The 14,830-nt window shown below is 43.0% G+C and overlaps 1 protein-coding gene across 3 annotated transcripts in view; it reads right to left on the reverse strand.

Annotated features, from left to right (window-relative positions):
* LOC135557787 (tubby protein-like) overlaps positions 1-14,830 on the reverse strand; it is a 113,869-nt gene that overhangs the window by 54,275 nt on the left and 44,764 nt on the right. The window contains exon 1 of one of the 3 annotated variants that reach the window (XM_064991403.1): positions 10,723-11,206. The exons of the other annotated variants lie outside the window; for them this stretch is intronic. Coding sequence (XP_064847475.1) covers positions 10,723-10,760 — 38 coding nt within the window. The 5' untranslated portion in view covers positions 10,761-11,206. Of the gene's footprint in view, positions 1-10,722; positions 11,207-14,830 lie in introns of those variants that run through there. 3 annotated transcript variants of the gene reach the window in all.

A 14,830-nucleotide genomic window follows, 5' to 3' on the forward strand; every position in this document is an offset into this window, starting at 1 on the left:
AGGAGTGGAAGGCCTGGTGCACAACTGAGCACGAGGACAAGTATATTTGAGTGTTTAGTTTGAGAAACAGACACCTCACAAGTCCTCAACTGGCAGCGTCATTAAATAGTACCTGCAAAACACCCATCTCAACGTCAACAGTGAAGAGGCGACTCCGGGATGCTGGCCTTCTAGGCAGAGTTCCTCTGTCCAGTGTCTGTGTTCTTTTGCCCATCTTAATCTTTTCTTTTAATTGGCGAGTCTGAGATATGGCTTTTTCTTTGCAACTCTGCCTAGAAGGCCAGCATTCCGGAGTTGCCTCTTCATTGTTGACGTTGAGACTGGTGTTTTGCGGGTACAATCAAGTAGTGCTTTCAAACTGCACTGAACTAAAATAGTGACGAGCGGGAGGGAAGCAAAACTTTCTAGTGGTCAAAACCAATCATCTTGAGGCTAGTGCTGTGCAGTGATTTGTTCTTTTTGAACTACTCTTTTGACTTGAAAGTCATGATTCATTTCTCCGGGTGACTCGTTAATTTTAGTTGTTCGTTTGACCTGCTGGCCCGCCTGGCCTCAATAAATTCTACAGCAAGATTAATACCCACTTCTCCATTTGAGCTCTGACCACCAACAGTCTATCAGGTGGCCACAGAAAAATGTATCATGCTGCAGGTAGTACAGAGAAGGAAAATAACTGATAAAAGACTGCATGGTGCAAGCATGAATGCAATCAATCCGATAGCATTGAGAAGTTTACCACAATAGTCACATGCTTCATCAATAAGTGCATGGAGCATGTCGCCCCCACAGTGACTATAAGTATGTACCCAAATCAAAAAAACATAGATTGCAGGCAATATTCGTGCTGGGCTAAAGGCCAGACCTACCGCTTACAAGGAACGGGGCATGGACATGGACACATTCAAGAAAGCCCACTACGACCTCCGACGAGACATCAAACATGCTTGCAGACGATAACGAATTACAAAGGGAAACCCAGCCATGAGTTTCCCAGAGATGCTGAACTCCCATATGATCTAAATGCCTTTTATTCTTGCTTTGAGGAATATAACACTGTACCTTGTATGAAACCCCCTGTTTTTCCAGATGACCGTGATCTCGCTCTCCGTGACCAAAGCTGAGCAAAATGTATAAACAGGTTAACAATCACAGAATCCCAGGGGGCATTCTCAAAGCATGCGTAGACCAGCTGGGCAACTGTCTTCACAGACATTATTATTTAAAAAATGTACCCCATTTTTCTCCCCAATTTCGTGATATCCAATTGCGATCTTGTCTCATCACTGCAACTCCCCAACGGGCTCGGGAAAGGCGAAGGTCGAGTCATGCGACCTGCCAAACTGCGCTTCTTAACACCCGCCCACTTAACCCGGAAGCCAGCTGCACCAATGTGTCAGAGGAAACACCATTCAACTGATGACCGAAGTGAGCCTGGAGGCGCTAGAGCGCGATGAGCCAAGCAAAGCCCCAAGAGCTCAAAAGTGACCTACCTAAATGACTATCGCCCTGTAGCACTCATATCTGTAATTATGAAGTGCTTTGAAAGGCTGGTCATGACACACATCAACACCATCATCCCAGACACCCTAGGCCCACTCCAATTTGCATACCGCTGTCGTGTATTGACAATCATTAACGTGTCTGCTATTTTCTAAAATTATTACATACCACATTCAATTTTTACGCGATTAAATTATTCATATAACAATTAATTAAGTAGTAATCAGGGGCATCACGGGAAAAGTTATTTAACAAGTTACTATCTCCCGACTAAACTCTAAAGATATATCTCTTACATCAGTCACAGTCAAATCATGAATTCTTATTTACCTTCAGTTTCATTCTGAATGTCGCAAAACTCTTGGATATCCGCACGAACCCTAGCATAAATGATGAATCAGCGATACACAAATTGGCTTAATTATTTATTTACTAAGTAACTAAATAATCACACAGAATTACATAAACACACAAACAGGATAGCTTACACATGAATTAATACACAATGCAATGAAAAGTCCCTAGTGGACTAAACTGATATGGCAGCTTGTTACACAAAATTGCGGATTCAAAAGAGAGAGAAAGGAATTCCACTAACGTACACACAGCTGATAACTATGCTCAAGGAAATGTGAATACTTTGTACATGAACGGCCGCTCATTCGAAATAATTGCAATTAACATATTTACGTGTGTATGTCTTTGCTGTCTCTCTGTTGAAAACAATCGATCCATCTACGGCGAGTAATTGGACAGAAAGTCTTGGGTTGTGTAAGTCTCTGGTTGTCCACCAGAGAACACCATGTCTTTTGTAGTTGTAGCTTCTTGGTTTCAGGTGTCTGTGAGAACGGATCTTCCAGAGGAAATGTTTGTTAGAATGGATCTTTCAACGTACCACCCGGTGGTTCTCGGTCGAGTTTACTTAAACAGCTGCAGACTGAATGTTCCTCAATAGTCTTCTTCGAGTTTCAGAGTTTATAACAATTTCGTACCTTTCAGCTCTTGCTGTCGGTCACGCTGATCTAATGTAGAGCTAGAACCATTTTACACACCCATAGCAACCCGGTAATGTACTGGTCTCTAACCATTTCAGTGTATGGACTGAGAGAGGGCGCTGTAGAGCGGATCCACTGTAACCTGATCCTTCAGATCTTCACAGGAGAGTCGCGACACCGCCCCAACAGATCCACAGATGAAGCAATCTCAATTGCACTTCACACTGCCCTCTCCCACCTGGACAAATGGGAGGGAAAATAACTATGTGAGAATGCTGTTCAGACTACAGCTCAGCTTTCAACTAGGGATGCACAATATATCGGTGAACATATCGGAATCGGACAATATTAGCTAAAAATGCCAACATCGGTATCGGTCCAACGTCTAGCTTAACACCGATGTGCAAAACCGATGTCAAAGCTGATTTGCATATCTATATAATGTAAGTACATGGCGTAATGATGCCGCGTAAAATTTTGCGCTCCACATACTGTAGCATTCCTAACCTAGCCCATGAAGTCTGCTGTGTGGATCGAGCAGTTAACAAGTCGAGCAGTCATTTGAAAGAGTAAGAACATTTCAGCGAGACAACTCAAAGGCGAAATCCATTAACGCCAAGATAATGGAATTCATTGCCCTTGACAATCAATCGTTCTCTGTCGAGGGTGATGTTGGCTTTCGCCGACTGGTCGAGCACCGGTACACATTACCAAGTGTGCTATTTTTAGATGTTGGCCTACCGGAGCTACACAGAAATAGCCGTTTGGGTCTTGCGTGTCAAAAAAAATAAAAATAAAATAATACTATTTTATGCGTTAAAAAAGCTCTTAATTTGACACGTCAAATAATACAGTTCTATTATAGAATGTTGTGTGTTCTGAATTTGCACGTGCAAGCCAAGAGCCACCACTACTATCAGTAGCACTGTCAAAGCTGTACAGAAATATCAGCAAACAAGTAAACACCAGCCACAAACAATGTGTTTACAATACCACGTTAGTAATAAAGCATCATTTATTCGACTGCAACTTCTGGGGAAGCTAGTTAGCTTGGTACCTAGCTAGCACCAATACAACCATCCTGAAAACAAATGACCAGTAGAAACTGAAATCATTTTCATTATTCTTAGCAATGATTTATGAATCCTTGTGAGTAAGTATTAGCTAGGTAGCCACTTGTTGTTTGCCTAATAAAATTGAACTTCGGTTCATGAAAATAAATAGCTAGCCAGCTACTTTACCCTGTTGCCCAAAGCTAACATTATAAGCAGACAGCTAGCTTCATCTGGCTAGTGAGGCTCGACCGGACCGGGTTATGTGTTGTGAAGCTAGCCACAATAAGGATTAGGCACAATAGTGGAATTTGCGGTTTGCCTTCAAAATAAAAGTATGTTTTTGAAAGTGATGCAGAAGGTTACAAATGGTGGAATCGTGCCATATTTAGAATAGATCATGTTAAACAAGGTTGGAATGTGAAGCAATGAAATGGGGTATCAGTCTATTTGGTGACACACACAGAATACAACTGTGAAGAGTTTACGCAAATATTAGCATTGTAGCTCTTATCGCGGGACTGTGACTGTGTGAAATCCCCTCCCAAGTCAGCCTTTTGTGTGTATTGACATTCATATTGCACTGGACTGTACAGCTTTACCTAAGGATTGGGGATAAATTAAATGGGGTATCAGTCTACTCAATACCCAATAATTTTTTTCCCAACGTCCTCCTCAGAGTTATTAGACTCCAAAACATCCACACAATATTGTTTTTCCTCTGGAATAGTGTTCAATACACATACAGTGGCAAGAAAAAGTATGTGAACCCGTTGGAATTACCTGGATTTCTGCATAAATTGTGCTTAGTACTTCCTGTTTATTCACGACCGTGCGGTCACGCACGACTCCAACACAATCACCAAGTTTGCTGATGAGACGACGAGTCATCCTACAGGGAAGATGTCAGAGACTTAGCATTGTGGTGCCAGGGACAACAACCTCCCCCACAATGTCAGTAAGGCCAAGGACTTGATTGTGGATTATTGGAGAAAGAAAGGAGAGCACGCCCCTCTCCACAATGACAAGGCTGTTGTGGAGTGGGTCGAGAGCTTCCAGTTCCTTGGCATCCACATAAGGACTTAACATGGTCCACACTAGAGGTCGACCGATTAATCGGAATGGCCGATTAACTAGGGCCGATTTCAAGTTTTCATAACAATCGGAAATCGGTATTTGTGGGCGCCGATTTGCCGATTTTTTTAATTTTATTTTTTACACCTTTATTTAACTAGGCAAGTCAGTTAAAGAACACATTCTTATTTTAAATGACGGCCTAGGAACGTTGGGTTAACTGCCTTGTTCAGGGGCAGAACGACAGATTTGCACCTTGTCAGCTCGGGGGATCAAATCTTGCAGTTAACTAGTCCAACGCAATAAAGACCTGCCTCTCTCTCATTGCACTCCACAAGGAGACTGCTTGTTACACGAATGCAGTAAGCCAAAGTAAGTTGCTAGCTAGCATGAAACTTATCTTATAAAAAACGATCAATCATAATCACTAGTTAACTACACATGGCTGATGATATTACTAGATATTACCTAGCGTGTCCTACATTGCATATAATCTGACTGAGCATACAAGCATCTAAGTATCTGACTGAGCGGTGGTAGGCAGAAGCAGGCCCGTAAACATTCATTCAAACAGCACTTTCGTGCGTTTTGCCAGCAGCTCTTCATTGTGCATCAAGCATTGCTCTGTTTATGACTTCAAGCCTATCAACTCCCGAGATGAGGCTGGTGTAACCGAAGTGAAATGGCTGGCTAGTTAGCGTGCGCTAATAGCGTTTCAAACGTCACTCGCTCTGAGCCTTCTAGTAGTTGTTCCCCTTGCTCTGCATGGGTAACGCTGCTTCGAGGGTGGCTGTTGTCGTTGTGTTGCTGGTTCGAGCCCAGGGAGGAGCGAGGAGAGGGACGGAAGCTATACTGTTACACTGGCAATACTAAAGTGCCTATAAAAACATCCAATAGTCAAAGGTTAATGAAATACAAATGTTAGAGAGGGAAATAGTCATATAATTCCTATAATAACTACCATCTAAAACTTCTTACCTGGGAATTTTGAAGACTCATCTTAAAAGGAACCACCAGCTTTCATATGTTCTCATGTTCTGAGCAAGGAACTGAAACGTTAGCTTTCTTACTTAGCACATTTACTTTCTTCTCCAAAACTTGTTGCATTATTTAAACCAAATTGAACATGTTTCATTATTTACTTGAGGCTAAATTGATTTTATTGATGTATTATATTAAGTTAAAATAAGTGTTAATTCAGTATTGTTGTAATTGTCATTATTACAAATAAATAAATAAAAATATATATTTTAAAAATCGTCCGATTAATCGGTATCGGCTTTTTTGGTCCTCCAATAATTGGTATCGGTGTTGAAAAGTCATCATCCGTCGACCTCTAGTCCACACACACCCAAACAGTCGTGAAGAGGGCACGGTGGCTGAAAAGATTTGTCATGGGCCCTCGGATCCTCAAAAAGTTATACAGCTGCATCATCGAAAGCATATTGACTGGCTGCATCACCGCTTGGTATGGCAAATGCATCCCCCTCGACCGCAAGGCGTCAAAGAAGGTGGTGCTGACAGCCCAGTACATCACTTGGGCCGAGCTCCCTGCCTTCGAGGACTTCTATATCCACACACACACTATACGATACATTTATTAAAACATAAGAATGAGTGCGAGTTTGTCACAATCCGTTTCGTGGGAAGTGACAAAAAGCTTTTTGCAATTATGATGAGGCTCTCTTGTTCAGATATCGGTAAGTGGACTGGAGGCAGGTCACAAAACGGATAACGAATCCAGTTGTTTGTGTCATCCGTTTGGGAAAGTACCTGCAAAATTGAGCACCCATCTCACTCAGGTGCTTCACTATATCACATTTGACATTGTCCGTAAGCTTGAGTTCATTTGCACACAAAACAAAAATCATACAATGATGAAAAGACCTGTGTGTTGTCCTTGTTAATGCAGACAGAAAAGAGCTCAAACTTCTTAATCATAGCCTCAATTTTGTCCCGCACATTGAATATAGTTGTGGACAGTCCCTGTAATCCTAGATTGAGTTCATTCAGGTGAGAAAAAATATCACCCAGATAGGTCAGTTGTGTGAGAAACTCGTCATCATGCAAACGGTCAGACAAGTGAAAATTATGGTCAGTAAAGAAAACTTTAAGCTTGTCTCTCAATTCAAAAAAGCATGTCAATACTTTGCCCCTTGATAACCAGCACACTCCTGTATGTTGTAAAAGCGTTACATGGTCACTGCCCATATCATTGCATAATGCAGAAAATACACAAGAGTTCAGGGGCCTTGCTTTAACAAAGTTAAACATTTTCACTGTAGTGTCCAAACCGTCTTTCAAGCTGCTAGGTATTCCCTTGGCAGCAAGAGCCTCTCAGTGGATGCTGCAGTGTACCCAAGTGGCGTCGGGAGCAACTGCTTGCACGCGCGTTACCACTCCACTGTGTCTCCCTGTCATGGATTTTACTCCATCAGTTTTCCCCCAGCATTGTCCCAGCCATATCCACGGCAGCAAGAAGAATTAAGTCCTCCACAATAGTATGGGGCTTGCCTGTCCTAGCCACTCGGTAGCTCACCATATAAGACGCTTCTAGCCCTTTCTTATTAATGGTATCTGTTGCTTTTATACATCCCTTACTACTCGAAAGTAGTCTTTATTCTCGCTCAAAAAACTTGTGGCTTATTTTTCAAATTGTCATGTTTCATTTCTAAATGTCTGCACAAGAGTGAAGGTTTCCCGCGAGAGAGTAACGGTTAATGTGATTGGATGTTAATTATTTGACTAAGCTACCTGTATTTGACATTGTGTTGTTATTTCGCTGAACATTAGATAGTTTAATTTTTGGCAGTGAAACAAGGCTACTCAGGTGAGAGAAAAAAAAATCTCGCAAATGTATAGCCCCGTTGGAAAATATAAATGTACTGATTTTTTTATTATGTAAATCACATTTTTATTTGGCACACCCCCTACGGCATTGCGCTTACCCCAGTTTGGGAATACCTGGTCTAAGGGTTTAAAAATCCTTCTTTAACCGGTCTCCTTCCCTTCATCTACACTGATTGAAGTGGATTTAACATGTGGCATCAATAAGGGATCATAGCTTTCACCTAGATTCACCTGGTCAGACTATGTCATGGAAAGAGCAGGTGTTCTTAATGTTTGTATACTCAGTGTAATTTAGGCTTGCCTAAATAAAGCTGCTCCGTTTGCTATGAACATCGGCACATCCAGCACAAAGCGTTAGGTTTAAAAAATTCTTAGTAGTTGCCAAAGTTCCAGAGCATGCAGTCAGCATGCAGTCAAAACTACTAGCTAACAGCTTTTGGCAAGTATGGGATGCTGCAGCCCAATATGGCGACCGGAGTATGGGTGAGTTGGTGTGTCGAAAGGAGTGGGTGTATGGAAAGCAAATCAGCCAATTGGGCAGATTTTTTTGCCACTCAAGACAATTTTGCGTGTCTGATTGGACTGCACGACGTGTCGATAACCGCCGGCGGAAGCTGATGTGGCCATTTTGTTAATATCAATTAAGATAGCAGCCTATATTGATAACTGTCTACTACTCAATGGGGAGGGCATGAATGGCAACACCAGGACACAGTGCCCTTTTCTCCCGCTTGACAAGCACTACTGTCCGTCAACAGCGTGCGAAATAGCTAACTAGTAACCAATATCAGGGTGACAGTCATAGGAAGCACACACATACAACGCATGAAGCAACAGTACAACCATCAATATTTTTAATAAAAAATAAACAATCATCAGTTTTATACCTGAAAATGTACAGTTATTTGTATAAAACTTACAGTGAAATACGACTCAGGTTAATTCTCTGGTTTAAAAACAAGTCCAAACTCTCACAGTAGGATAGCTCAATGTGCGGTAATTGTATGAAAGAAAATAAAAACACCCAACACCAATCAAAACCATCTAACCCATAGCAGAGTGCTTTCGACACACCCACTCCTTTCCACATGCCAACTACTTTCCTTTTGATCGACACACCCAGTCCTTTCCACATGCCAACTACTTTCCTATCGACACACCCACTCCTTTCCACATGCCAACTACTTTCCTTTTGACACACCCAGTCCTGTCCACATGCCAACTACTTTCCTATCGACACACCCAGTCCTTTCCACATGCCAACTACTTTCCTATCGACACACCCACTCCTTTCCACATGCCAACTACTTTCCTTTTGACACACCCAGTCCTTTCCACATGCCAACTACTTTCCTTTTGACACACCCAGTCCTTTCCACATGCCAACTACTTTCCTATCGACACACCCACTCCTTTCCACATGCCAACTACTTTCCTTTTGACACACCCAGTCCTTTCCACATGCCAACTACTTTCCTTTTGACACACCCAGTCCTTTCCACATGCCAACTACTTTCCTTTTGACACACCCAGTCCTTTCCTATTGCCCACTACTTTCCTATCGACACACCCACTCCTTTCCACATGCCAACTACTTTCCTTTTGACACACCCAGTCCTTTCCACATGCCAACTACTTTCCTTTTGACACACCCAGTCCTTTCCACATGCCAACTACTTTCCTTTTGACACACCCAGTCCTTTCCACATGCCAACTACTTTCCTATCGACACACCCACTCCTTTCCACATGCCAACTACTTTCCTATCGACACACCCACTCCTTTCCACATGCCAACTACTTTCCTTTTGACACACCCAGTCCTTTCCACATGCCAACTACTTTCCTTTTGACACACCCAGTCCTTTCCTATTGCCCACTACTTTCCTTTCGACAACCACTCCTTTCCTAATGCCCACTACTTTCCTTTCGACACACCCAGTCCTTTCCACATGCCCACTACTTTCCTTGACACAACCACTCCTTTCCTATTGCCCACTACTTTCCTTTTGACACACCCAGTCCTTTCCACATGCCAACTACTTTCCTTTTGACACACCCAGTCCTTTCCACATGCCAACTACTTTCCTATCGACACACCCACTCCTTTCCACATGCCAACTACTTTCCTTTTGACACACCCAGTCCTTTCCACATGCCAACTACTTTCCTTTTGACACACCCAGTCCTTTCCTATTGCCCACTAGTTTCCTTTCGACAACCACTCCTTTCCTAATGCCCACTACTTTCCTTTCGACACACCCAGTCCTTTCCACATGCCCACTACTTTCCGTGACACAACCACTCCTTTCCTAATGCCCACTACTTTCCTTGACACACCCAGTCCTTTCCACATGCCCACTACTTTCCTTGACACACCCAGTCCTTTTGACATGCCCACTACTTTCCTTTCGACACACCCAGTCCTTTCCACATGCCCACTACTTTCCTTTTGACACACCCAGTCCTTTCCTATTGCCCACTACTTTCCTTTCGACAACGACTCCTTTCCTAATGCCCACTACTTTCCTTTCGACAATGACTCCTTTCCTAATGCCCACTACTTTCCTTTCGACAACGACTCCTTTCCTAATGCCCAATACTTTCCTTTCGACACACCCACTCGCCCATACTCTGGTCACCATATTGGGATGCAGATCCCTTTTGGAGCTAAACTAGCTAGTGCTCTCAAATCGTATCCTGATGTTGACAGCAGTTGGGAGTTGTATCAACAACATGGCAAACTTCGCTAGCTAACATGCATTTAGAGAAAACAAGTTATATTAAGTGGCTAGCTAGTAAGCAACATTTTGTGGTCAATGAGACTGAGATAGCTAACCAGCTGAGCAAATAAACAAATAATTTCAGATTCGAAAAATACTCCAAGAGGCTCTGCATTTCAGGAATCACAGTAGAAAGTACTACCCCATGTGCACTGTTCAATTATTTAACCATTTAAACAATTTATATTTTAAATAAAACCATTTTTCACGTGAGGTAACCTGAGGTGTCAGACTCATGGAAAGTTTCTATCCATTGAAGCACTGAGATTTGTGGGGTTTAGCGAATAGTCAATTGATGTCAACAATCTAAACTTCCAAGCATGCTCCCAGGTCTTATCCTTTATTCTCTCTATCCTTAATAGTGCTGGAACATATATAGCTATTCACACTTGTACACACAAACATCCACCCACTCCCTTCTCTTGTGGTCTGTTGAGTCTTGACTAGCACACAGAGAACTGTACTGTACCTGTAGGGGATCCAGTCGGAAGAGTGCTTGGAGCTCATCTCTCTACCACTGACAGCTGATGTCCTCCGAGTGCTGGGCTAAGTGGGGACCTGCGCCAGCAGCCGAGCGAAGCAGAGGCAGCTGAGGGGTCTGGAGACAGCGATCACGGCGACAGAGCCCACGCAGCCAGCACATCCTCTGCACAGCCCTCTCAAAGTCCCCTAGCCTCTGTCTGTATGTCCCTGTGTTCCTCAGTCAGTACAGCCTATAGAGCACAGAGCCCAGCGCTTGGCTGGAGATGACTAACGATCCAGACAGGAAGGCTCCTCACTCATACACACAAGCAGCACACATAAAACACCCCCCTTCTCTCAGTCTCCTCTCCTTCATGTGCGCGTTCTTTCTGGTTCTCGCGCTCTGTCTATCTCGCTCACACCCTGCTCTGTTCTCACTCCCGCTCTCAGCGCTCTCTCACTTCTCTCCTCCACCTCTCTGTCCCTGGCACTCAATCTCTCACACGATCTCTCTGAGCATCGGTTAGAGCGGAATCGAGCACCAAGCTGCAAGGCGGAGGAAACGGGTACAAGAGATTTTCTTTTGTCTTGCTGCTTTAAATGTTTCAGCCGTAGTGTTCCCGTTCGGTCTTTCCTCCCGCGTCAACGCACACATGCACACACACACCTAGCTGCTAAAGCATGGACTCAGATGTGTTTTCTGAGACATGATTTATTCATTCTCTGAGAGTGAATGTCATTAACATATGACTGTGCAGAGTAATTGTAATAGTCATTTAACATGCTCCGGACAAAGACACACTGTCTGTCTGTGATAATGACTGCCTCAGTCTCTCTCTCTCCCGCTCTCTCGCTCTCTCTCTCACACACACACAGACACACACACACACTTGCTGCCCCCACCCACCTTTAGTGTGTTCTGATGGTTATTACTAAACATGAAATCAATCAAATATATTTCCCTTAAAACTGCTTATTGATGCAATTCCATGTTGGCTTAATCGCAATCTGAAAATGCAAATCAGATGTATTTAATAAACATTACATTTCAAAATAAAATATATAAACTATTAATCTGGTACACCAGCCTGCTCTCTCTGTCAAACCTATACTGAGTGTACAAAACATTAAGAACACCTGCCATTTCCATGGCATAGACTGACCTGGTGAACATCCAGTTTTATATGGTAACAAAAATGCCGGTCCATATACTGTATTTTCACCACAACATCCCCAGACACAGTGTTTTAACTGTATTTCATCATCGGGATGTTGTGCTCTTTCCTGCTCATCTCTATCATGGTCACATTCAGTCACTTTGATTTAGTGTGCATTCAGTGAACCTGGCTATTGATTCTAATATTCAGCACTGCTGACAGACCTTTTGCTGCACCACCCAGCGCACGCACACACACACACACACACACACACACACACACACACACACACACACACACACACACACACACACACACACACACACACACACACACACACACACACACACACACACACACACACACACACACACACACACACACACACACACACACACACACACACACACACACACACAAGCTTAGGGATGTGCTACTGTATGCTGAGGCATGGGGGAACATGCATGCATTTTCCCCAACAAGGTCAGAGCAGTGTAGATGAGACTGTTCTTTTGATACAGATACTGTGCACACACATTATGGCATGATATACTGTCATCTGCTTTCTTTTTCACTGCATATTAGTCATGATAGCACACAATGCTAGTCAAAATGTCACTGGAGTCATGTGACAGATTAACACGTCAGAGGCAGTGCAGGCAGTATTGAGGGCGCTTCAGCATTCTCTCTCAATTATTTACGGTATGCCTCAACGACAGGCATCACTGATCCGTAGGCTACTGTTCATTGGTACGTTGGTGTATTGGGAAACACAGAACTGAATGGCAATACATCCAGGCTTCTGTAGAAATATAAAATGGAGGTAAATTACAGTCATGGTAAAACAAATTCTGTGAAATAAGCCAATCTAGAGAAAGCCTGGGCCCTGGGAGAGTTTCAAGTTTTAATATCACGTGCACAAGTACAGTGAAATGCCTTTCTTGCAGCTCTAACCGCAACAACGCAGTAATCAACAACAGTGTAACACTAAAAATAACAAGGTAGAACAAAAACACACAAGATATAAAAAATAAGAACACGATAAAGTAAGTAAGCATACTATACTGTATACAGGGTCAGTTCCAGAACCATATTTACAATGTGCAGGGATACTAAGTAAGTACAACATGTTCTGTCCCTCCTAAACTGTATAGTAAGAGATCCACATACTCTGATCTTCTGAGTGCTGGGCTGCTCCATATGACAACTCTCACTAGGCAACAGCGCTAATAAAAAGTTACTCCCCTCTCGTCTTCTCAGAGCAGGTGTAAGCACAACAGGCTGGTAAATATTTGATGCCAGAATGGGAGCCCTTTGAAGTTGGGGCTGATCTGGTCAGGTAGATGACCGACAGCAAGGGGCCCCTTTAGTTCCATCATCATCTTCACTGTGCCTCCTCTACCAGACTCCCTCTCTGGTCTCTCCCTCCCACCCTGATCGACCTCCCTCCTCCCTCCCTGATCGCCCTCCCTCCCTGCTAACCATCACATCATCATCATAATTCTCACTGTGCCCCTGCTACCAGACTCCCTCCCTCCCTCCTGGTTTACACTCACCTACACTTTCACATGTCCAAGGACAGAAATGTAATATACTGCAGTAAAAGTCCAACAAGCCCTGGACATAATCAATTCAATGAGAAAAGTTTCAGGCACTGTCTCATATCATGGTTATATCATTACAGAACTAACACTATAAACTACCCAGAGCAATTAGATTGTCCCAAAACAGACCTTTGTGAGAGGCTTGTCCAGAGGCATTGTGGAAACTGGAGGATGGCAGGATCAGTGATTGTGATAATGGTCCTGTGCCCTGGACCCTTGCTGATGTGATTCCCTTTGAAAATGCTGCTCTGGGTAAAATGTGCATGGTCTCTTCAAATATCTGGTCCAGCCAGTGTGATGCACTGCCGCAGAGCTTAGTTCTGGAGGAGAGGAGCCACACTGTTAATAATACATCAGTCTGATCAGGCATGCAGGACATGCCATGCACACTCTCTGATGAACCACTTTTACCATTGTCAATGTGTCTGTATGCGCACGCGAGTTTTGTTGTGTAATTGCAAAACAGCATGTGGCCAACCTGCTTATCCAACTGATTGAAGACAAAAGACATTTCAATATCTAACTAATTAATCTTACTAAGAGAGACAAGTATTACAGTACTCTGAAGGAATTAGACAAAGATTGTTGAGAATACCTCTTCACACCTGGAAAACACAATAGCATTATGTTTCTGAAGACACAGCCTCTTAAAATCCCACTGATTACATATTCCAACCAGAGCTGTTGAACAGCACCGGTTTGCTTTAAAACAAATCCCTGGATTTATGTCTCAATCAAGTACAATTGAAGTCAGAAGTTTACATACACTTAGGTTGGAGTCATTAAAACAAATTTTTCAACCACTCCACAAATTTGTTGTCAACAAACTATAGTTTTGGCAAGTCGGTTAGGACATTACTTTGTGCGTGACACAAAGTTTTTTTTCCCAACAATTGTTTACAGACAGATTATTTGACTTATAATTCACTGTATCACAATTCCAGTGGGTCCGAAGTTTACATACACTAAGTTAACTGTGCCTTTAAACAGCTTGGAAAATTCCAGAAAATTATGTCATGGCTTTAGAAGCTTCTAATAGGCTAATTGACATCATCAATTGGAGTCAATTGGAGGTGCACCTGTGGATGTATTTCAAGGCCTACCTTCAAACTCTGTGCCGCTTCGCTTGACATCATGGGAAAATCAAAAGAAGGAAATCAGCCAAGGTCTCAGAAAAAAAGTTGTAGACCTCCACCAGTTTGGTTCATCCTTGGGAGCAATTTCCAAACGCCTGAAAGTACCACGTTCATCTGTACAAACAGTACGCAAGTATAAACACCATGCAGCCGTCATACCGCTCAGGAAGACGACGTGTTCTGTCTCCTACAGATTAACGTTCTTTGGTGCAAAAAGT

This window comes from Oncorhynchus masou, chromosome 2 (genome assembly GCF_036934945.1).
Source record: "Oncorhynchus masou masou isolate Uvic2021 chromosome 2, UVic_Omas_1.1, whole genome shotgun sequence".
In the NCBI taxonomy this organism is placed as follows: domain Eukaryota; kingdom Metazoa; phylum Chordata; class Actinopteri; order Salmoniformes; family Salmonidae; genus Oncorhynchus; species Oncorhynchus masou.